Source organism: Symphodus melops (genome assembly GCF_947650265.1).
Source record: "Symphodus melops genome assembly, chromosome: 1".
Classification (NCBI taxonomy): domain Eukaryota; kingdom Metazoa; phylum Chordata; class Actinopteri; order Labriformes; family Labridae; genus Symphodus; species Symphodus melops.
Window position 1 is genome coordinate 5,934,528 of NC_136691.1, and position 25,112 is coordinate 5,959,639.

At 39.9% G+C, this 25,112-nt stretch overlaps 1 protein-coding gene across 3 annotated transcripts in view; it reads right to left on the bottom strand.

Moving 5' to 3' along the window:
* Positions 1–25,112, bottom strand: part of lama2 (laminin, alpha 2) — a 178,323-nt gene that overhangs the window by 50,772 nt on the left and 102,439 nt on the right. For 2 of the 3 annotated variants that reach the window (XM_079344161.1, XM_079344160.1), the window contains exons 22-33: positions 22,507–22,613; positions 20,394–20,574; positions 17,361–17,497; positions 15,313–15,444; positions 14,467–14,571; positions 12,834–12,977; positions 8,988–9,164; positions 8,683–8,868; positions 7,784–7,902; positions 6,610–6,727; positions 4,339–4,491; positions 7–131 (exon numbers count right to left, since the gene is read on the bottom strand). In XM_079344161.1, the coding sequence (XP_079200287.1) occupies positions 7–131; positions 4,339–4,491; positions 6,610–6,727; positions 7,784–7,902; positions 8,683–8,868; positions 8,988–9,164; positions 12,834–12,977; positions 14,467–14,571; positions 15,313–15,444; positions 17,361–17,497; positions 20,394–20,574; positions 22,507–22,613 (1,684 nt within the window). Of the gene's footprint in view, positions 1–6; positions 132–4,338; positions 4,492–6,609; positions 6,728–7,783; positions 7,903–8,682; positions 8,869–8,987; positions 9,165–12,833; positions 12,978–14,466; positions 14,572–15,312; positions 15,445–17,360; positions 17,498–20,393; positions 20,575–21,561; positions 21,835–22,506; positions 22,614–25,112 lie in introns of all 3 variants that reach the window. The other variant, XM_079344159.1, reaches the window with a different exon arrangement.

Below are 25,112 nucleotides of genomic sequence, written 5' to 3' on the forward strand. Positions count from 1 at the left end.
GTTTACTTGTTCTCCTGGTTGGTGAGAGGGCAGGCGCAGGGTTTGCAGTCGTCATGGAAACCACGCACCACACCGTAGAATCCCGGAGCGCAGCGTTCACACCGATCCCCCTCTGTGTTGTCTTGACAGTTCTGCCCACACAAAACATACACATGTAACTAATGTTTAAGACTTGTGAAGACAACTGAACAGATTTTTATTCATTCTCTTATCGACTCTAACTCTGATGTGTAGGAGGTACATTTCCCATCCTCCTCCTGCCAGCATGAGCTCTATATGTGCGTTTGTGCTATAGTCTGTGTGTGTGTGTGTTTGTGTGTGGGGGGGGGCTTGTTTTAAATACTGAATTTGATTCTTGCAGCCATGCTTAAATAACACAAAGAAAAAAAACTATTGCTTTTCATCTTTCAAAAATAGCGAAACTCATTTTCTAATTTAATTAGCAGCAGTTAAGCTACACTTTGATCTGCATGGATTGTATTTGAATATTGCCACTGGCACAATGAAAACGAGACACCAGAAACAAGAAAAACATTTTTGAACAGTTTAAAAGGCATGTGTAGAATTTAATCAATTCATTTTACTTCACATATACTCAAATTTATGCATATTTCTGATCCTTTTTTTTATCAGAATAATAGAGAATGAATCCAACTATTGAGCTGTGTACAATCTTCTGTTTGCCTGCTTTTCTCAAGTTGACAAAAAATAAAAAGATTACAGACTGGGTCACTCATAATCCCCTTCTTGACTACTGAAAAAAGCATTGATTTGCAAAAAGTGAGTTAATCATTTTGGCGTTGTTTGTTAAATCACACTGACAAAAAGATAATAAGCTTAAAGAAGATTGTTACATATTGCCGTTATTACCCACTCAGAGTTTAATTCACACTTTTGCACATGATAAGCACTTTCATAACTTATTTTTCATTCGCAAAGAATTGTTTGTTTTTACAGAGAGAAAAGATGAAAGCAGTACTGCGGTGATTTTGATTATTTTTTAACCAAATACACTCATACAGAGTGTTTTCTGTCATTACATGCATGCAGATTTCAAACCCTCAGCCTGTTACTGGGAAATACTCAGTGTGATCGCAGCTGCTTCTGTGATGCTGAGCCTTTCTGTCTGAGCAGCGGGGGGTAGTCGTTACTCATTTCTTTTCCACCACCGGCTGTTTCTGAGCCATTTTGGAACCTTCACACATACACAGAAATCCAGACTGGACTATGTCTGACAGGAAATGTAGCTGTACACAGACTGAAGTGAATGGTTTTTGGAGTCGGGTTCCAATCCTGCATGATGAGGAGCTGTGAGAAGGTCCAACAGTAGAGGCTAGGTGTCAGCTGACACGTCAAAGAGTTTAATAAGCTCCTTTTCTCAAGAGCACGGTATCTAAAATACTCATTTTCTTTGCAGGTATTCACTCACCCGTGTTTATGAGGGTATCCACAAGGGTGAAATGACAGATAGAAGAATAAATCTAAAGTTGTTAGTGTTTGTTTTCAGCTTATTCTCTGGCTTGTTATTCAGCACACTCATACTATTTATATATTCATACTGGCATCCTGACAATAAATATGCTGAATTACGGGATATAAATACGAATATACAGTCAGTTCCAATGAACGTACACACTTTCTTTTTCTGTACAAACACACACACACACACACACACACACACACACACACACACACACACACACACACACACACACACACACACACACACACACACACACAACATGTAAGCTCAGATAAATATGATTCATACTGTACACAAACATACAGCTCTCCCCTCGTCGTAGCCCCAGGGTTCAGTCTTATGTGGTCGCCTTGTTTGTTGAAAATGGGAACTTCAATCAGTGGTACAGGAAGTTGCCTCCTAACGAGGCTAGTCATTTCCATTAACTTCCTGTGTTTCTCGTTACTGCTAATTACCACAGAAACAAACTCGTTTAGCATTTTCAATTTAGCTCGCTCAGTTAGAAAATGCTAATGACGCCTGTTATGGAGTAAGATGGAAATGGGTGAAGGGAAAAAATGGCCGGGGGGGCTGAGAGAGTAAGGAAGGAGAGGGAGAGAGAAGGAAAAGAAATCAGAGTGGAGAGGGGGAATGTAAAAAAGACAGAGAAGCAATTTGGAAAAACGAGAGAAATGAAGTTGAGGAAGAGAGAGGAAGAGGGTAGTGTTGTAAAAGCCGAGACTTGGGCAAAAGAACAGAAAGAATTAGAGGCGGGGGGAGTAAAGTTCAGTTATAAAGCTTTAGGAGATAAAGAAAATGGAGGTAGAGGAAGGAGGCAGTAGAAACAGTATAGTGTGTAAAAGACAGAGGAGAGAGGCCACAACAGCTGAGAAGAAAAAGTGCAGAAATCATAAAACTTCAGAATCTATTTTGCAGGAAATGATTGTCTGTAAAAGTAGGACTCTCTCTGTGAGTTAAAGTCTAATTAAAGCTAACATTGCTCAGGGGAACTCATGGTGGTTAGGTTGAAACCAAAGTGCTGAGATCACAGTCCTCCGAGCAGGCAGCCAGGGTTTGAATCCGACCTGTCGCTCCTTTCCTGCATATCATTTCCTGCTCTCTCTCCCTGATTTCCTACTCTATCCATGGTTCTATCATATACATGCTGAAAGACAAGCAATAGGATCTCAAAAATAAAAAATAAAAATCAATTTAATTAGATCCATACTTTCACTCTCAATATAAGACAATCAGACGGAGAGTATAATATTTCAAAAAAGCTTGTGTGACTTACATCATGGTTTCATTTTGAGCGAGCTCAATCAGAGTGATTCAGTTCTTTGTGTTTAAAAACAACAACTGATCCTTTTTTTTGTGTTTTCATCAAATCAAACAAATAATGGAATGGTTCCTCATCAGCTGTGCACAGTGAGTCTCAGTTGATTGATTACTCTGTGCTCATACTTTTATAGTCAAACAGTGACATTCTCTCCATCTGCCAGGGTTCTTACAGATCAAATGTGAGACATGACATCCTCCAGGCAGCATGTGACCAACTGTGCCCCCAGGCCAAAGTTTTCACATGGACCTAACAGACTGCAGAACTGAGCAGACGAAAAAGGCTGGAAGTGACCAACGGCTAACAACTGGCATGTGCAGATTTATCTCACAAAGCCACTTAAACAAGTGGACTTACAGAAAGCTTGCAGGCAAACACATTATCATGTCAATGTGAGGTGAAACGTACCACTACAGGAAAGAGGGCAATTTCTGATGTATACCTTTTTGACACTTTTCCTCTTGATGAATGAAAATGTGAATAATTTCTTTAAAAATTTCAGTTTTCAACAGCCATTTTCAAACACAAAGTTGTATTTATTATTATTTATGATTTAAATGTAGGGTATCTGACAAATTATTATCATTTGAGGCATCAAGATTGATCAGTACTGAATTTTTGATACAACTGCTAACTTTGGCAGTCACTCAATATAGCTAATATAACCATTAGCTTGGAGGTGGCTTCAGGCTGACATTAGATTGGATGAGTTACACCATACAAAAGAATAGACATGATTCCATGTTAAGGTAGTGTACACTCAGTGTTGTCTATAACTTTTTTTGTAACTTACAAACAACTTAACAGCTGCTAGTTACTCCAAACAATAACTAACATTAGTGTTCAGCCACTGACTTGCTAATACCATCAGGAAGAAAGAGGCTGAAAGCTAACCAACTCTTGTTGTGTAACTTCCTTGCTAACAATGTAGGCTAGTAAAGAGTTAATGCAAAAATTAGCTACTGTTAAAGGGCTATAAAATCAGCAATTTTACTTTGGATAGTCAGTTATGCCTTGGATATCCTCTTCTCTTTGTTTCACGATTGTAAAACATTCGTCAAACATCCTACATTCATTGGCTACCACTAACTTAAACGGGAGTTTAATGATTTGTCAATATATGAGGAAATGTTGAATTATCAGTACTTACTTGAAACTAACTGTTGAATACATTTTCATTCATTTATTTCAAACTGTAAGGTTCACTTCCAAGCCTTAATTATGTTCCACAAGATCAACGTCCCCCTTTCCAAAGGAGGGTTGTAGCTTTGGGTCACATCCAGGGGAGAGGAAATTACACAAAATATGAATAAGCCCAGGCTCGTTAATTATTGCAGGGCTAATTACTGGACCTGACATTCCTTCTTGACACACACACACACACTACATCTCCCTTTTTTTTTATCATAGCCTACTTGCTTCTCCTGAAAATTACCTGGCATATGGCAAACTGAGGCTTTCCAGCAGTAGAACACACACACACACACACACACACACACACACACACACACACACACACACACACACACTCATTTACCTGGCATATGGATGTCTCAGGGTCACAGGTGGAAGAGTGCCCACTGCATTGGCACTGAACACAGCTGCCCATGCCGACAGCGGTGGGCACACTGGACGCTGGAACAGATGTCAGGGAGCCAGCTCGAAGACGGTAAAAACCTGCAGCACACTCCTACACAGAGAGACAGACAGACACAGAGAGATAACAGGAGAGATAAAGAAAGCAGAGATAACTAAAAGGTGAAAAAATAAAAGTTAATTTTTGGCAGTACATTTTCCCAGAGACACTGTGCATAATACTTAAAAACACAAACACACACGCTCAACACTTAAACACATGGATACATATAATTATCCTGAGTGTTATTTCTCTGAGCAACTGTTGACCACTGTCTCTTTCACACACATTAATACAATTAAGAGTTACTCCCTTCAGTAACTCCTGAGTAAACACATGCACGCACAAACTTACATACCAGCACACACATACACAAACATGCAAGGTAACTGTCTCTCCCACTCTCTCTCCTGTTCAGTAATAATTAATGGAGTCCATTTAAAGAGCCATCTGTTCCCTCTGCTAGCGCTAAACGCCCGTTTAAAAATACTTTATTAACAACAGCGGCAGCTACAAATAGAATGGCCATCTGCCAGCCAAGGCCTCTACGACCTAAACATTTCAAGTTTAGCTACTGTTTGCTTTTTGGCTCCCATTTGGCACTTTTTTCAGCAGTATCTGTAGCTCCTGAATTATGTACATGGCTCATTTTTCTAGCAATATAAATTGCTGCTCATTAGAGCTCCGAGTAGGAGACGACAAAGTGAAACAGAGGTTAAAAAATTAGTTTAAAGTTTTCAGGCAACTACTGTATTTCTTTGAGGTTAACACAATAATACTTAAATGACTGCCAGGCGGCGTCATCCCGAATAATTGCCCAGAACTGTTGCCTCTGTGTATCATAAGCTGTCTGCACAAAATCCTCATTAAACTAAAGATTGAGTCACTGCTATATGCTTTCGGTGGCTTAAGAGGAGGGTGGACGCAGCTGAAAGTCAATTGCTTTGACAAAATCTCAGCTGAGTGGAAGAGACGCTCAGCGAGGCTTAATCCGAGCACAGCAAAGCAAAAAATGAAGGAAAAAAAAAAAAAAAAGGAGAAGTGTGCCGCCTTTCAGTGAAACCTTAAAGGCGGCACAAAGGCTTAAAACTCTAAACTAAATGTAAATTGGAAACTTGTGAGATACTATTGAAAGCAGAGTGTGTGACCTCCATGTTTACATTCTCTCACTTTGTTGAAGGCTGCAGAAAAAAGCTTTGACTCCTCTATGCACTGAGGGCCTGATTTACTAAAGGTTTGCGTGTCTTAAAACGTGTGCAAACTTGATACCACCAGCAAAAAATGTGCTATCTGATCTACTAACAGCGTGCAGTGAGGATTGCGTCTTTCATATGAATTTCCCTCGGGATCAATAAAGTATCTATCTATCTATCTATGAGCAAAACAACTTGTATTGTCCAAATAGTACGTTTGTCTTAATGAATATGCAACACGAAGTGTTTATGCCCCGGCGCGCAAAATACTGGGAGGAGAAAATGCAAAGAAGTTAAGTTATTTACCATTGTGATTTACCAAGCCAGGCAAAAATTGTGGCAATTGTGACAGTGTCTAAATTTAACACCTTTGAAAGGAACGTGCTAATCCAGGAGCTCAGTGTTACGCACAATAGGTAGTACTGTTTAATTGGGATCTTAGTAAATCAGGCCCTGAGAGTTGGGCTTTCTTTTACTATTACGTGAAAATTTTAAATCTAAAACGTAGGTTTTACATTCATCACATTCACAGTACAGTAGCCATCACTCTCAAGCTGGGACACTGAAATGTTGTTATGACATACATCTGTGTTTTAGTTTGTAAATCATCAAAGGGAATCTGTCAATAATCTGTAACTTGTCATAGCCTGCTGTCTGCTAATATTATAATTTAACACTGTATCTGAGTACACTGAACCTCCTCTTCTCCTCCTCCATCCCAGCCTCTCAATAACAGCTGATCAAGTGAGAAGTCAGCTGAGGAAGATGAGATTGAGGAAGGCCGCAGGTCCTGATGGCATCAGCTCCAGACTCATGAAGGACTGAGCAGACCAGCTTGAGGTGCCTTTGCACATCTTCAACCTGAGACTGAGTCTGGAGAGGGTTCCGTTTGTTTTCATTGCTGTTGTCTCGTGAGCTGTTGTCATATGTTAATTTCCTCCAATGAAGGCTCAATAAAGATTTTCTTCTCTTTCCTTACCTCACAGGAGAGTCCGGAGTATCCAATTGGACAGTCACACTTCTCTATCTGTTGAGCGGTTTTACTCTCTTTGGTGGGTGTGCCCTCCTCAGCCACTGTAAGACTAATTTCTGAAATTCTGAGACAGAGAAAAGTCATCAATCAATCGATTAACACAACAGTCAAAAATAATAACTTCCAAACCACCGACTATATCAGAAGGGGATTCGACTACTCTAATGACACCCAGTGTTTCTGGAGTCACAGCTCTGAGTTGGTTGTGGCTTGAATTTCCCTCGGGATCAATAAAGTATCTATCTATCATCTATCTATCTATTGTTTTTAAGGAACCATAAGAGGGAGGGTATGTTTTACTTAGGCTATCATGAAAACAAGTTGTTGTAGGAGTAAATTGTCCATCACAAGGTACCCATGCCACAAAGCATTCTCTGCCGTTGTTTATTCGTGCTTAATTGGGGTGCTTTGGGTCCCCATTTTAAAAAAGTGAACCACATGTTGTGCCAAATATTTTTAATAGAGATGCACCAATCCCCTTTCTTTCAGTTCTGATCTAATTCTGCTATACATGTGTGCTGATAACGATACTAATAATAGTGTTATTATTCTTGTTGTAGTAAACCCAGCATTGTATTTCTTATTGAAAGAAATGTATTTGAACTTTGTGCTGGCTTTAAATACAAAAATGTAGCAGCAACAACTGTTAGGTTTAGGTTTATAAATAGGTTTATAAATACAATACACAGTGTGTGTGTATATATATATATATATATATATATATATATATATATATATATATATATATATATACACATATATAATTTAAAAAAAGTATTTTTTGGGGCTTTTAGTGCATTTAATGGAGAGACAGGACAGTGGATGAGTCAGAAAGCTGGGTTAGTTGGACTGAGCCAGGCGGCAGTAGCTCAGCCCACAGGGACTTGGTATAATGTTTATAAGCAGCAGGTTGTATTATTTCAATTACTAACTTGGTCTTCAGTACAGATAACTGTAAAATTGATACAAATGAAAACTGAGCCTTTTTCCCACCGGTTATTCTTTATTCACCTATCAAATTGAATATTTAACAGTGGGTCAGACTGTGAGCAGCTGAATGCCGCTGTGTGTGTGTGTGTGTGTGTGTGTGTGTGTGTGAGCGTTTGGGTGTGTGTTTTACCGGCTCTGTCTCATCAGGTTGCCGTGTGATGCCTTAATTAGGATGTAGTCCACATAGAACAAAACATCCATGAAGTCCTCTCGAGTCATGGACCGGCCATCTGCGTACTTCCACTCATGCTGTACACACACACACACACACACACACACACACACACACACACACACACACACACACACTTAATACACTGACAAATACCTATCCTTCTTTCTGCATCTCATCCCGTCTCCCCCAACCTATTTTCAAGGCCACCACAGTTTAGCAGATGAGCTCTCTTAGGTTCCTTGGGACTGTTGGTGAGGCCTGCCCAAACTCCCCCGCCCCCCCAAACCTATCCTATCCTATTCTTCTTTCTGCATCTTGTCCCATCTCCCCCATCCCATTTCAAGCCCAGCTCAGTTTAGCAGATGGCTGTTCTGTCATGAGCCCGGGTCTGCTGAAGATTTCTGCCTGTTAAAGGAAAGCTTTTTCTTGCCACGCTATGACGGATTAAGCTGGGCTCTTAAACATAAACATAACAAAGAGCATGGTCTTGTTACCTGCTCTTTTGTTAATGTTAACAGACAAAGAGTAACGCCCTCTACCTGCTTTTGTAAAGTGTCTCGAGATAACACCTGTTTTAAATTGACGCTATACAAATAAAGATTGATTGATTGATTGATTGATTGATTGATTGATTGATTGATTGAGTGACAAATCAATTTGACTACCGCAGTCCATTACTGATGTAATAGACCCTGTTGGCATGGACAGACAGAGCTTGTAAATATATATTCTGTTCAGGTTATTATTTCTTTAGTCGGCATTTCATAAACAGATTTTTTTTCTTCGACTTGCAACCTAAATATGATTCAGGTTATTTTCTTGAGATCCTATTTTCATTCAAAGCATAAATGCACCTCTGTCATGTCGATCTCATGTCGGGTGAGCTGACCAATCTGGAGTCCCGGTATATGACGTGTCATCACGATGTTACGGTTAGGCCCGCCCTTGATGATGACCTGAGGCTCATAGGAGGAGGGACCTGTTTCTTCTCTGGCCTCGTAGTAGACAGCATACTTCAACTGACCCCCATATGCTGTGATCTAAAAAAAGAAGGGGAAAATATAACCTACTTTTATGGTCAGGGGATTAAAAATTGCTGGGCAAAACCTTAAAAATAATCTATAACAAAAAGCAGTCAATGAAAAAATGCTTCTCCTACCATGGAGCCTCTGAACTGCTCGGGCAGCCTCCAGTAGTACGGCTCAGTGAGAGTTGAGGTGATCAGTTCGGTATGAGCCAGGATCTCAGGGTGCTGAAAGCTCACTCCTCTTCTTGTCTCCGCAGTGTTGGATTTGTCCACCAGGGGGAGCACCGTCTGCTCTGGCTTGAGCGTTAACTGGGACACAAAGCGATGAAATTATTGAAAATGTTAAACCTTATAATGTAATATAATATCATGTGATATAATACAATGATTATTCCAAAGATCAAAATATTTGTCTATTAGACATTTAACAACAACCTTCAAACTATAGATATCATGCATCCTGTACAACTGATTTCGGTGAAGAGCTAGAACTACTTTAGACGCTGCTATGGGAGCTGAGCCAGTCAACATGTGTGATTTTATGAGTAGGTAGAATCACACAGAATTATTTAACCACAACACTTGTGTTAGATGCCAAAACATGGACTTGTAGACCAGATATCCAGGTGTAATGATGGCGGTGTTTCTTTCTCCTTCAATCAGTTTTCTTTTCCCCTCACTTCCTAATGACACAGACTCAAACTATTCTTCACCTTCATTTAGTGTTCTGTAACTTTGCCAGACATCGGTTTCAATTGGATCTTGTCAGTGGCTCCTATCTTGTTAGAAAAAAAAACTTGATCATCTTTTGTCTCTTTCCTTGGCGTCTTGTGTTATCTGAGGGCTCAGAGGATATAGAAATAATGAGGATGGGTCTCAAACATGGCTGAATGAAAGCGCCTCTTGTGCAAACATATGATTGAAAAATGATGAGATAAGATTTCGTCGAGTCTCTACAATTCTACAATTCATTTGGCAGGCACTGTGATCCAAAGCGACAAACATCAGAGAGTAAGGACAACAAGAGGAAGGATCTCAAGAGGAGTGAACAACGTTAGTAAGTGCAAACAAACGTCTTTAAGTCTGCTACAGGCACACGGGCGCTAACAGGCGGTGCACGGAGAAAGAGCACTTCTTCTTTTTAAGTAATAAAAGGGTCTATCATACCTAGAGTAGGAAGAAATGCTCGAGAGGAGCAAAATATATGCAGGTGGCCTCAAGGTTTGTGTTCAGACTGAAATTATTTGGAAATTTTCTTACATCAACACATGCAGACTGTTTCTATAATATATTTATTGATATATAATAAGTCAGGCATTCCAGGTCGAGAAAGGACAGTAGAAAGCCATTAGACAAAAACTGTATTCAATTAATCAGAAGGGGGGTCATCGTGCATTGTATTTAATTTATTAGTTAAGTGTGTTATATATCTATCTGTAGTCCTGCCTTGCTTCATTAAGACACTTTGTTTTTGGCTGTTATTGGTGTTTTGAAAATATGCTTTAACAGTATGCTAAAGGCGCTGAAATAAGGTCACCCTTGTTTTGATTGACGTTTCACTCGGCGTGTGTGGAGGCTGATTGATGAGAAAGTACATCACTTCGATCGTCATAAACAAAGAGTGCAGGACAGCATCGGCAGGAAGCTACTACAGGAAAATGGAACAAAAATACTGAAATGAAGGCTTGAAAAGTTTTTGGCTTAAGAAGAGACATCACATCTCAATCGGTGCATTTATAGGAGAGAAGTAAGCAGCGCGTTTCTCTCCCTCCCTCTCTCGTTTGTGCACGAACACATGATGCCAATAGTATAGGCTACATAGAAAAAGAAAAAGAAAAGCAGTTATACTTGGGCAGCCGAGTGTGGACGTCATACCACAGGCATCTATGTGTGAGAAACATTGACTCTCTTACTGAATCATCTCTGCTGACAACGTTGCTCTTTTTAAATTTTTTTAAGGACAACTTCAAACAGCCACTTGTATTGACAAAAGAGCCGCATGCCAATGGTGAGCAACAGGTTGACTATCAGCTGCAGTCTTTCCGTTCTTCAGTTCTTTCATTGTTTCTCTTAATAAGTGAATAAGATAGTTTGAAAATTCTGTGATTTCAAAAGCTGAAAAACCTTCTGGAAGTTAGTTTCCATTTTTCCTGTATCTTATCAATTACATTAATTAGCAGGGTTAGCATGTTGCACATACTATATTTTTTATCTGTGAAGGAAAAACACAAATGTAGAAAGTGTGTAAGCTCAATGTGTGTGTGTGTGTGTGTGTGTGTGTGTGTGTTTGTGTGTGAGTGTGTATCCCTCTCCTTTAAACTCCATGTAACTCAGTGCAGCGTGAGTTTGTGTATGTTTGTATATGTGTGAATGCATATGTTCCTTGTATAGTGTATGTGTACGGTGTCTAGATACAAGGCGTGTGTGTATGTCCCACTCCACTCAGTGTAATCTCACGATTCAGTGGTTCGGAGAAAATCTCCCTCTTTCCAATAAACTCTCAATTTTTTCTTTCAGTCCCCCCCCCCCTCTCTCCGTCCAGACCCCATCCCTCTCTCTCTCTGTCAACAATAAATGAAGTGAATGTTTGTCATCCAAATGAAGCCTCTCACCACACTTCATCAGAAGAAACTCTACGGTTGCCAAGGAAACACCAGTTTAGTGCAGATGGCTACTGTTTCTGAGACGAGGGGCCTTTATTAAAAACAGGCGTCCGCACAACAATTGATGGCTAACTTGCAGTCTGACTGTCTGGCGGTGTCTGATACGCTTCATTACCTCGCACAGTGTCTAGCATGTCAACATTATTGTTCGTATGTTGATGCAGATATATCAGCTCTTTCATAAAACAAGTTAGCTGTCATATAAGAGTAGTTAGTCGGGTAACTTTTCAAGATTTACTTCAGTCGGGTCTAACAAATAAAGGTAAAGGTAAAGTTCTGAAGAAGCCTCTGATTATCCACAGATGATGATTAATGGAGAACATTACAGTTTTAACATTGGCATCAAGCAGAGCCAGTTGTAGCGAGCCAGTTGTCTGAATGTGTTATTTCAGCAAGGTGTGTTGAGCAAGAACAGGAACCTACTCTATGGAAAACACAACCAGGAAGAACGAAACTGGGGATAAGTGGACACAGGGAATAAAACTACAAACATAATAATATTAATTCCCTCCCTAAAGTTAATAATTATATTTAATGGACCTTTTTAATTTGTTTTGTCTCAACACAGTCTACCTCTAGTTCTCATGCAGCAATCTCTGAGTTTCAGTCCCAAATGTGTCAATGCTGCAGAGGAGGAAATATAATCCCTTAACATTTACTGTTGAGTCAGAATGAATCTATGTTCTGCACTGAATCGACTGACTCCAAACCCCAAATGGTTAAGACTATAGACTGTATAAAACATATACACTATTCAAGTGACATCACTCACTGGTTTCTGAAGAGGCGTTATGAAAGCCTTATGATGGAGGTCACCATACTGGAAATGTTAACTCCAACTAACAGCTGATGGAGAAGCAAGTATTCAGTTGGAGTTCAGGCGGGCCAATTAAATAACTTGGTAGGTGAAAGATACCCATATAGCTCATCTAGCCAGCAAACTGCATAATGAGTAAAACAATGTGAATGAAACTGAATGTTGAAGGTCAGAAATAGGATAAATAATAGTTACAGCCTGCTGGCAAACAGCTAGGGGTACAACAAGAACCAGCTAGTGAGCAGACTGGACCATTTTAAGACAGTTTGTTTGTTACTTAAAGTTTTTAAACATAGAAATTTGGAATCAGCCAATATCAAAGTCAGTTTGAAAAAAAACCAAAAAAATAGATGGGCTCTAATTGGGGATCCATTTGTTTTTGCACCAAGCCTCAAGTGGACACTTAAGGAACTGCAGATTTTGCACTTCCACATTGGCTATGTTTTTTTCATGCTAGTAACTATGCTAGCACTGCACTCAACAATGAAGTCCACTTACCCACATCCGGATGAGTCCTGTAGCCTCCGTGCAGTAGTGTGTCAGTCCGTAACAGTAACACTTGCTGCAGCCGTGCGGGTTTCGCACTGACAAACCAAACGTGTCGGGCTTACAGCGGTCACAGTTGTCTCCTTCCACGTTTACCTGATGACAAAGATGACACAGATTAAAATTGTTGTTTTGTGATTCCTTATAATCATATCTGGGAATCAATGGATGGAATCGTCTTTTTACCAACATGTGCACCAACAATATGAAAATGTATTGTTTCCCATAGTTCAGCTGTTAAAAATCTGGCCAACTTACAGTGCACAGAAAATGCTTGCAATGACTACTGCGCTGTAGAAATAGGTCCATCACTGCCCTGAATTGTTTACATTTGGAGTAAATAAGCTGCAAGTCGACTGGTCTAAAATGGCATGGTGGACAGGTCTGTATATTAAGCCTTCGCTATGTCAACAAATCGCCATCCAATTAATTCTGAGTTCTGTCAAAATGTCCTGCAGGTTAGTGAGCAAAGAGCAAGAAAAACAGAGGAATGTGAAGGCATATAGTGAAGGGAAGCGCTTTAAATATCAACTTAATGATCTCTATTATTGGTCTGTGTCATGTCAAATTGGGGGGATGCTGTGCTATTCTTAGCAACTAAAAAGTATAGCTGATTTTGACAAACATTATTCATGGTTTTTTTGGGGGGTCAATAAAATGCTCCAAAAAATTAGATAAAAATCTCTCTTCCTACAACTAACATATAGGCATATTTGTTTACCGCTTGTTTTTCTAAAGAAGTCAGACAGACAGGTAACCGGTATGACACGTCACAGAGAGCAGAATAAACATAGCTACAGAGTGACATGTGACAGACTGCTTAACTGTTTGATTGACAGGCAGCCAGCATCCTCCCCGTTAAGGGGGAAGATGACATTTGGTGATCTGAGGCCTTATCACAGGCCATGAACCTGGTATGTGAGTGTGTGTGTGTGTGTGTGTAGGTGTGTGTGGGTGTGTGTGTGTATTTCAGAGAACTTTATGTTTTGCATGATCAGCAGGTGACAGCAGGGATGTAAGACGTCTCCAGGGATGAAACATATAACTGAAATCTTTCTCGACCGTAAGATGAAAAAGGTAGACATAAACAGTGTGAGTGCACATGTGCATTTATCTTTGTGTGAGTGAGTGCACTTATATGTGTGAGCTTGCATATGTCAGCCATCATACAGAGATGCCTCCCTCAGTTCTGACAATTACTGAAATGACACACTCGGACACAAATGTGCACATAAATAGACAACAGAAAGGACAGAGAAAGTGTAAGCAGGAGTTTTAAAGTCTGCATTGACATTTAAAAACTAAACCATCATCCTCCCCTAAACCCATAAATAACTAGTGTTTTCTTCTGAGTCTGGGACTTTAAGGTGACTTTATATAAAAGTTGCTTGGCAGAATGTCAGTGGTGTTTGTATTGTTGTCACTGAAATGTAAAACCAACAGCTCGCTTCATTAAAATGACAATAAAAGCAGACAGGCAACTGACGATGTACTGATCCGGATTGGCACAGTTGTTTCACCTTTAAAATCATTACGCAAATGGATCTGGATGAGGCGTGTGTATTTCTGTGAGAGCATGTTGTACCTTGCAGCTACACCTTCCCGTCCTGTCAGCGCAGGCGCACGCTCCTCGCTCCATGTCGCAGGTCTGGCTGTCCGATCCCGCGACGTCACACTCACACTGGGTGCACTGCGGGAAACACGGACGCAGACAACGCCAAGCTTCTGTTATCAACAACTCAACAGGCCGAGAGAGGAGCTAGCAGAGTGTGTCCCGGCTTTATGCTTCACCAAACCATTCAAATGTTCTCCAAAATGAAAATGTTTCTTTTCATTATCTTTTCACTCCCATGTCAGCTGACACATCAGTGAAGTTCAGACCAACACCAAACACAGAGTTGCCCAGTTGTTTCTTCCATTTCAACTGAAGATGCCATGTTCAAAACTAATTTTTCAAGGTCAAAAAGTCTGAATTCTGACTTCTCAACAGGATCATTAACTTCTTTTTATTCTGGTGCTTTTCATGGAAAATACTCACCATACCTCTACCTTGAACACAGCCGCACAACGAAGCAAACATCTCGTTTGATGGTGAATGGAATTTAAAAAAATAAATGTCTGCTGCCTTCACACTGAATAGATTTCACAGAGGCTGAAAATGTGTCAGGAATGTCGTGTTTTAACAGTTTCCACTTACAAAACAAATACTTGATGCTTTTAATACATCGATCGGGCAAGATACACATTTTTCAAGTTGAAACTTTTTTTCTGCTCTTACAGTTCTGTAGAAATGTCAGTAATATTAAGAAAAAATAGTTGTCTTGTCTTTGTCCAATCAGAGCTCTCCAGCGCCCCCCAGTATCTCTATAAAGTTAAAGCAGACTGTATGGTTATTATAGTGACATTAGAAGTGTTGATATGGATTATTTACCTGAGGAAAGTCTCTGTATCCGATTTGACATTCGTTGCATTTCTCTCCTCTGAACGAGTCTCGGCAGAAGCAGCAGCCGGTGTTGATGTTACACTGCTGGGTCACTGAGCCGACCACGCTGCAACCACAGTCCTACATACACAGACACAATGATAAATGTCACTATTGTTTCTCTAACCAGTTTGTCATTCACTTAAGAACATAACAAAATCAGCAGCTTTAAAGTAAATTAACTACCTTAACCTTAAGAAGGCTTTCTGGGTTTACAAAGGAATGTTATCAAACTGATGTTAAGTATTTATGAATGGATAATATGAATCACTGCAAAGCAAGATATCAATAATAACCTGACTTATTGGGTTGTGGCAGAGTTACTTTTTGGCTGACAACAATGTTCTGAAAAACGTTGGATTAGAGGCCGACTGATGCGTGACTTTGCTGATATGGGCCTATAACACACATAACAGTGTTACTGTTTATTTGCTTAAGTATTTTCTGCAGGTCCTATAACGCAGAAACCCATGGCTTTGGGGGGATTTCAAAATGGGTGGTCTGCTCAAACATTTGCTATTTTATCAGTAATCTTTTTCCACGTTGCTGAATTATTCTGAACTTTTGATATATAAACTATATGAGGCTTTTTACACCGAGCATTAACATCCATCCTGCCTGATCTGATTTCAGGAGGATAGGAATTTACACTTTGTATTAACCAAGTATTAAGTACTTAGTATTGAGTAGTGCTTGCCTGCTGATTATGTAATAAGCGCTCGTACATCAATTGCGTTTAAAAGGGGAAAAAAGCATCATCTGTTATACACCGAACAGGGGGGCAGCATTTTTCTCCGATGAGTCCTCAGGAAACATTAAGGTGCACTCAGACCTAGAATTAAAGCCATCCACTCACCTAGGTCGTATGTTAATTCAAGGACTAAACAGCCTTTTCCTTGGACGAAATTATCCAAGGGAGATCATCATCTCTATTAAATTACTGAAAAGATATATAATTTAATCTCAACTTTAAGGCAAAAGTGAAAATGAGCAGCTACAGCTAATCCACCAAAATGAGAACAGAGAGAATCCAGAGTATCATTGTTGAAATAACTCTCCAGGTGTAGCATTACGAAGACCGATCTTGAGCTCTTCACCCAGAGCAACAGTCTTTCACTGTAAAAGCTTGTTGATTTTTATCACTCAGTGTGTTCATATCTGTTCATATCTGCAGCTAAATAGCTTGTTGTAAAGGGGCAAAACATTATCTCTATGTGATCGTTGAAATAAAGTCTTCACAGTAAGGAATGTGTCGTGTATCCGTGTTGCACAGTGCCAGCTTGTTATCTCTGCACTTGCTGACACAGTATTTGCTTTGCTGTGTTTCACTTTGTTCCTCTGGTTTAGTTAGGCACCACTTACTGTATATCTGTTGCATCCCTCTTTGTTCTACTGTTGTATTCTTTTGGATCAATCTGTTGTTAAACTGAGTCCTACACGACTTTCATGTTCAAGCCCCTAATTGCTAATAGTCTAGTGCTGCGTCTAATAGTTTTCTGTTATTGTTGCCTCGCGGCTCTTTGGTGAGATGGCTTCAGTGCAGAACAATTACTTTCAAATGCTTTGAACCAAGACGTTGTTACAAAACGGAGAAGTCGACAAAATGGGAACGATTCACAGGAAGCCAGGTGATGAAGGGGAAGGGGAACAGAGGAGAGGCTGTGTAAACAAGCGCAGGGATAATAAGAGAACACAGTATGGCAAGAAAGGAAAGGGAGAACAAAGATAAGAGAAGATGAAATGTGGCTTTCAAGAGGAGATCTATTATGAGGGGGGAATATATGGTTGGTAACAACAAAGCGATAAAGTGAGGGGCGTGAATGTTTTTATGTTACTTGAGCCACTAACCGAAGATAAGCTCTTACTCTATCTTTGTCATTTTTTTCCCCTTACATTTTGTGCCAGCGTGTTTGGCGATCCCCTCCTTGTGTAACCACAAGTACAGTGTGTTAGACAAATGTGAGTGACTGCTCTTTGCTAGGAGAGATCGGGCCTACCTTGCATCCGGTCATGATGTCATGGCCCCAGTGGTTTGGAGCACAGCGGTCACACCTCTCACCGATGGTGTTTGGAGGACAGATGCACTGTCCTGTGTTAGCATCACAGTTGTTCCCCAGATGAGTGCACTGACAGGCTGGAAAAGAGGAGGGGGGAGAGGTAGTGTAGCTTTGAAACATTCTTAAGATATATCAGTAGCTAGTAGATGGACAGGTTAAAAATATAAAACTTCAAATGCCTTTAAGCATCCCCATTCCTCGAGTTCTGAACAATGGCAGTGTTTTTTTCATGCAGTGTCACAGCATGCTGAATGGCCAACTCAATTTTAACAATTAAAGTGTTTGGGATTGAGAGCAGAATCACAATCATGTTGGGCCGTGTGTTTGTGTTTGCACACACGAGGAGTTGAAGTTTGGTGAACTCAACTCTCTTTGTTCAAAAAGTACAAAGCAAGTACTTAAAGCAGCGTTTTCCTCCTGGCAGGATGCAGAACAGGGGTCCCAGGAGCACAAAATAAATATCATGACATATCATTTGTGAAATTACACTTTATGATATATCAGTTGAGATGTTAATGCACATGAAAGTCTTTTTTTACTGATTATTATTGCAAAGTCAGGAACGTCAAAAGACTGTTCATTTTAATTTATTCACTACCAATAAACTCACTCAGTCACCACCTGTCATTCAGGATCGATACCACAGGACCGGATTTCTAACCACGCTGACTGCATGAAATGTAAGTGCTAATGAAGTCACCTTCAGAAGGGAAGACTTTGTTTTGATAATATTTTAATCAATTCAAATAGACGAAATTTGTCTTAGAATAGCACAAGTTATTTCTCATCCTATTGTTGATGAAAGTTCTCTTTCTGCTGCCCGTACACATTTTGGAAACAGACTGATTCATTTCTGTGTTCTGACTCGACTTGAAGGACATTTTTTTGCTCTTTAAACACAAACTTCTTGTTTTTGTAAGCGGCAGCATCACAGTGGAAGTGATGTCAAGATAAATGAAAGCCAATAATCCCCTGTCATATCTTGTCTTTGTGCTTTATTACCAGGCTTTCTGGTTAACTTATAACTTCCCCTTCTTGGCTGTAGACAGAGTTTGGCATCGATAATTCATTGCATAAGGAGATAAGTTGCAAAAATCTATTTATATTTGTACTCGGGGTGTGTGGAGGCTTAATCCTCATTTTGGGCAGCAAAAGTTTGCTGCACCTGCTTCCTGAGTTGCCATGTTTTCAGGGCATATGGTTTCATAATTTGAACATATTCCCTTGGAAAAAAAGACTGGTTTGGAATAAACATTAAAAAAAAAAAGGAAACCGGTTTTTCAGATAACACAGCACACCCTCAGGCGAAGATATTAAAAAACCTCAACTCTTGGATCGAAGAAAACATTTCTTACCGATGTACATTTTCTGGTCAGAAAAACAAACCACACTATCGCTCAGTAACCACAATAACCTTACATTGGAGACTATATGGTATCTATTAAAAGCTACATTTTTTAAGGCTAATTTGGGGCTTTTGATGCCTTTATTCAGAGATAGGTTAGTGGATAAAGTCAGAATAAAGTCAGAAATGGGAGAAAGCGGAGATTCAAATAGCCTATGGGTCGCATGGACTAACCACTTTATTAAAGGCTTAACTCTAAGTTAGAAGCACAGGGGTTCTTTTAACTCATCCAGCCTCAGGCCCTAAAAACAACTCCTCTATGAAAAATAGAAACTCAAATATCTAATATTTTTCAACGAGTTTGGACCAGTTTGGACCATAGACGATAAAAAAACACGATACAGAAACAAGAAACAAGGAACAGGAACAAAACAAACAAGTTTACAAAGCACTTCACAGACTTTGAGACCAAAGCTTTTTTTTTCTTCAGGGACAGATTCTTGAGCCACCTTTGGGTCCAGACTTGATAACCACTGATCGAGCACATATACTGTAGCTACTTCTTTTGAAAAGATCAATACCTGGCTTCATTTAACAAGTACAGGCTAACTGCAAAAAAAGTAATGTAATTGGTTGGAGCTTTCACAGTCGTATGGAGAGCCTTGATCTTAATTACAGGATGGAAAAAAAGTGTTGAGATAATGCTTTGTTTCCTTATTTCCTGAACTCAAGCAGGCAGTATAATGGAAAAGGCAAATCATAGTCTTTTCCACCAAGTCATTTCTGATCCTCCTTTTATGTAGAAAGTAATTTTTTCGAAGAAATCCCACTAATCCTGCTGTTGCATGAAACCAACACATTGGTGTCCTTATAGCTTAGATGTTAGACAGCGTTTGTTGTATTGGATGCAAGTTCAGTGCCTAATCTTTTCGGATACTCGTTGATTATCAGAGGAGAGAATACACGATTGTTGTGATTCCCTTTCATTTCAAGAAAAACCTTTCTGAAACATTATTTATGCAGAACAATCATCAGCAGCGATGTTCATTCAACAGCCAAGTAATATACAAAAACATTTAGCTCCATCATTTATTCATACAGTAGCTTGTATCATTATAACTCTGCTTGTTCCCACTTCAAAGATGTTCATATCAAACAGCAGCTCCCTTCTCTTGGCAACTTTCATCCGTCTTCTTCTCATATCGACACACGACTTAGTCTTAACTCTCCATTCTTAATAATTCAATAAAGACCATTCTTTATTGCCGACCTTCTGTCAGTTTCTAATTCTTGATTTGTACCTTCCTTCCTTCCTATTTGTAGTCTTTCTTTTGCTATCATTAGTATTTCTTTGTCTCGATCCCTTTATGTCTTGGCCTTGTCCTGGTCTTAAATACAACACTACCTTTTAGAGAATGGAATATCTCTGCAGACATTTAATGTAAACTTGAAATTTAAAAGAAAAAACAAATGAGTACTTTACAGCGTTTTGTTATTGCTAGTTTAAGTAGAGTGTAAATACAGTATGACAGTATCTGTTCTAATTTTGTAAGAATTTCCTTGTCAGCGTTTGTTTCTTTGACTGATGTCTTTAAAGTCTTGTGCTACCTCACTGTGTGTGTGCTTACGTGTGCAGCCGCCCTCCTGGAAGTTGAAGAACCCTCGGGAGCAGCGGTCACATTTGGGTCCGTTGACGCCCGGCTGACACCGACACTGACCGGACTCATCGCAGTCAAACGACTTGGAACCGAAGGAGTTGCAGTGACACGGGACACACACTCCTCCTGTGGTGATGCCGTGAGTCTGAGGCTGGAGGAAGACGGGAACAGACAAGGTCAGAGGGGTTGTAAATGGAGAGGAGAAAAGAGGGGGAGGGAGGGATTGGGGGAACGACAAACCAAGACAGTTTCAAGAAAAGGAGGTTACACGGACTGTACTGCAGGACTTGTTTCTGAAGATGGAAACAAATGAGTACACATTCAGTACTGGAGAAATATCTTAGATTGTTCAGTCTGTCTTTAAATATGACTTTGGGATAAAAAGAAAACGTGACTATTCCTCGATTATGTTGTTTTTTGTGAACATTTATCTTAAGTTATAAAAGAAAACTCAGGTCAGTGCAAGAACCGTCTTAGAGTCCCGAGTACCTCCTGTTGTTACCATGAAAGATGAAAATCAATGCCCTGCATGTTGTCCAGACATGAACAAAGTAACCCTATAACTAAGCGATGACAGCCAGGACTATTTCTATGACTCTTTGGAAATGTCGTCAGCAAAGACAAATATACAGTATATTACATGTAAACTACTATTACTACTACTTATTAAATGAAGTTTGAATAAACACAGATCAGCCTCCTGAATACAGAATGTGGATAATTCAGAAAATCTTTTTTTCCTCAAAGACATGAAAACATTTTAGGCACTAAAACAGCAACAACAAACATGTTTAGTAACTTAAATAGAAACATGTTATTGCTCTTGTTATATTTGTCTCACAGCATTGCACACTCTGGACTTTGTATTACTGCTCACACAAAGCAGCATCTTCAGACACAAATGTATAACAATCAAATCAAAAGTACACACAGCCATGCTAGTAACTCCTCACACAGATTACAAGCATTACACACTTTTACATGCAGTTTGCTCAAACCGTCATGTCCAGAAAAACTAAACTAAAATGCTGCAATACTTTGCAACATAAATGTCTTTTTACCTCAAATCTTTTTGTAACTTCAAAAAACCCAACACCCATGCTTCTTTGAACACACCACACAGCGTGCAGTGTGTTACCCCTGTCTTAGGCCTGTACGCCCCCCTTGGACAACCACCAGTACGGGACGAGCCGCCCCATCTCTGCTGCACAGCCTCTATGGGGACGCGCTCCACCGGCCTCCGCGTTTCCCGCCTCTCATAACCTTGACGACGAAGGTCACACCGTCGGCCCACGAAACCGGGGCGACAGATGCAGCGGCCCTCGACGTCGCAGCGCTGAGACATAGAGCCGTGAGGGCTGCAGCGACAGGGCATACACTCCTGACGCTCAGCATCCCACCAGCAATTAGGCTGGACCAATCACAATGCAGAGAGGTAAGAGAAGGGTTACAGATGGATACCAAGGAGAAAAAAAGTGAAAGTATGAAAAGTGTAAAAAGGAAAAGGAGTAAGACCGTTTCAGAAAAAAATCAACAATTTGTACATTTTTTACATAAATAAACGATTTATGTCCAACAACCAGAGTCTGCATGTCAAGTAAACTCCCAACATTATGGAGGAATTTTAACATTTGCTGGGGAAACTGTTAGATAAATGGCTACACATGTTGAAACTCAAAGTTGGGATGTCACAGAGTTATCATGTCTTAACAGGTAGAATATTCTTTTGGGATCAATAAAAAAAAGTAAAAACAAAAAATACCTTTATTCAAAAGGCCAAATGTCATATAAACACGAACCAAAGATCATATTAATAAAAAATGAAAACAATGTAAAATCAAGATTTTATCAGGTGGAGTTAAAAGTGGAAGTCATGAAAAATGATTTGAAGCAAAACCCATGAGCTTTTGACCTACCAGGTTCCCCCTATGGCTGAGTTTAAAACACAAATAGTCCTTTACACAAAAAAAAAGATTTTTGCAATATTACAAAAATAAACCTACAGTTTATGTGTAAAATAAAGTGTTTGATCTAACCATTGACAATATCTGTAAAGCTTTTTGGCATTACTTAAAATACTTACCATGCACTCGTCACACTGTCGTCCAACCACGTTCTCTCTGCACTGGCACTCTCCAGTCTCCTGGTTGCAGGCCTCAGATATAGAGCCATTAGTGTGGCACTGACAGGCTGCAGGAGAGGAGAAGAAAACTGAATATTTTACACCAATCTTCATTTACTAAGGGAAGACTTTCTACAGGAGTACATAAAATACCACATAGTGGTTTAGCAGTTACACAAACTGGTGAGTGTGTATACTTCACACTAGAGTGGATAAGAGCTCAGATTCAGCTTAAGGTCTTCTTTTGGATTAGCTGTCGATATGCACTTTAATATCCTGCTGACTGCACTGTGGAGAAAAATCTTCGGCTCCCCAAATAGATTCTTCAGTCCACTGGGCTGATTTAGTTTGGCCAGATTAAAGTCCGTATATTAAAAAACTGAATTAATATGACAAATAAAGGCTGCAACTGAGAAAAATGTCTTAGCTGAACTTTGAACTTGGAAATGTAGATTTGTCCGGTTTACTCTGATTAAAATTAGGTGCTTATGTTTCTTTGGGAAAAGCCAAAGGAAGAAAAGGGAATCCTGGACAAAAGTGCAAACCACGACAACAAGCAAAGCCCTTACCTGCCTCAAAGTAAGAAATAAAGATATTATTTGGTACATTTGAAGAAGTACAACTTGAATGTTACTTATCAGGCTAACAACTAGCTGCAACGTATCTGCTGATCAGTTAACTCAGCTGCGCTCCAAACTGTGCAAATGTATGAACAGCTCTTATAATTAACAAATGACCCCCCCTCCTCCCCCTTACAGTCTGTACCAATTAAGTAACGTGGCTGTATTTTTATTTCTGCTGTTAAAATCAACATTTTCATTTTAGTTCTGATGATCATTCCGTTGTTTTAGTCTCAATTGGTGGGAATTTAGGCCTTCCAAATATACCTACATACACAAATGTGGGATGAATAGCATACAAGTACAGAACGCCAGAAAACCCAGAAAACTTGTCTGAAATGATCCAAGATTCCCCTCAAATTTACTTGATATTTCTTAGACATTCGGTTCAAGATCTAAAACTGGCAGAATTCAAAAGAGATAGCTTTTAGAGGTCCAAACAATTTGAGAACTTTGTGAAGAAGACAGTGATGAATTGTAAACAAAGAGCTCCTTATGTACAGAGGCGTCTAAAAATGTGCACAAAAGAGGAAAAAACAGTCACCTCCAAAGTCAAGGTTCACTGCTTTGTCAAACATTTCTAAACCAGTCTTGTTTCCAAGTCAAACAAAGCAGCTTGCCTTGAATTTCCTCTGTCACTCATTCCTTTTGTAAATGGCCCAACATTCACTGAAACGTGAAAACGTTCATTCATTCTCCTCTCTGGCGGAGTTTCATTCCTTTGGCATTGACAGTATAACATTCAGGTTATGGCCTCTGTCATGATTGTGTGGTTTTTTTGTGCATCCTCAGTGGCTTACAAACACTTTTTTCCCCCCAAACATTCCCGTTAATTTGAAATCTCGTTTATAAGTCTCTGTCTGTACGACTTCAACTTGGTTTAATTTAGTGTTTAAAATCTTACTAAAGGGAGAAAATGAGACACCCACACACGCCAATCAACCCATTAGATATACAATTATAAAGCTTGAACATCACAGCTCCCATCTGGTGGATGGGCTGTCAGACACACACACACACACACACACACACACGCACACACACACACACACACACACACACACACACACACACGCACACGCACACGCACACACACACACACACACACACACACACACACACACAGACTTGTAGCCTGTTTTTAAGTGTTGACTATCTCTAGGGTTGGATCTCAAAGAGACAGAAGGACAGACCTGAGTGTGGGATGATGAAGTGTGTGTGTGAGAGAGAGAGAGAGTGAGAGAGAGAGAGAGAGAGAGAGAGAGAGGGGTACAGCAGATGTCTGCACACAAAAACACAGATACAAAAACCCACATTAAGGTCCACATGATATATAGTGTACTGTACAGTGATTTCTGCTTCACACGAAAAGCAAAGATGCATGCATACCTTCCTACTTAAAGCTCCTCACATGCCGATGCACACGCACATGCCTGATTGAACATACAAGAAAACATGCACACAGACATCCCTCACTGTTTGTCACTGTTTCACACTCTCTCTCTCTCTCTCTCTCTCTCTCTCTCTCTCTCTCTCTCTCTCTCTCTCTCTCACACACACACACACACACACACACACACACACACACACACACACACACACACACACACACACACACACACACACACACACACACACACACACACACACACACACACACACACACACACACACACACACACACACACACACACACACACACAGTCTCTCGCCCTTCTAGCTTCACCCTTCTGGGACCATCTGGACTCCGTTCTGTCAGTCGGTACAATACGAGCCTTGTTGTGGGATAAAATGTTGCTTTTTGTTGTTGATGTTTTTTCTTCCCTGTTCTGGCCTTGATGCTGACAATGAAATTCTTTGTAACTTGAAAATACGTTATGTTCTTTTACCAAGCAATCTGTCGTGCAAACAAGCGACATGAGAAGCTACCGTGCATCCATTGAATAC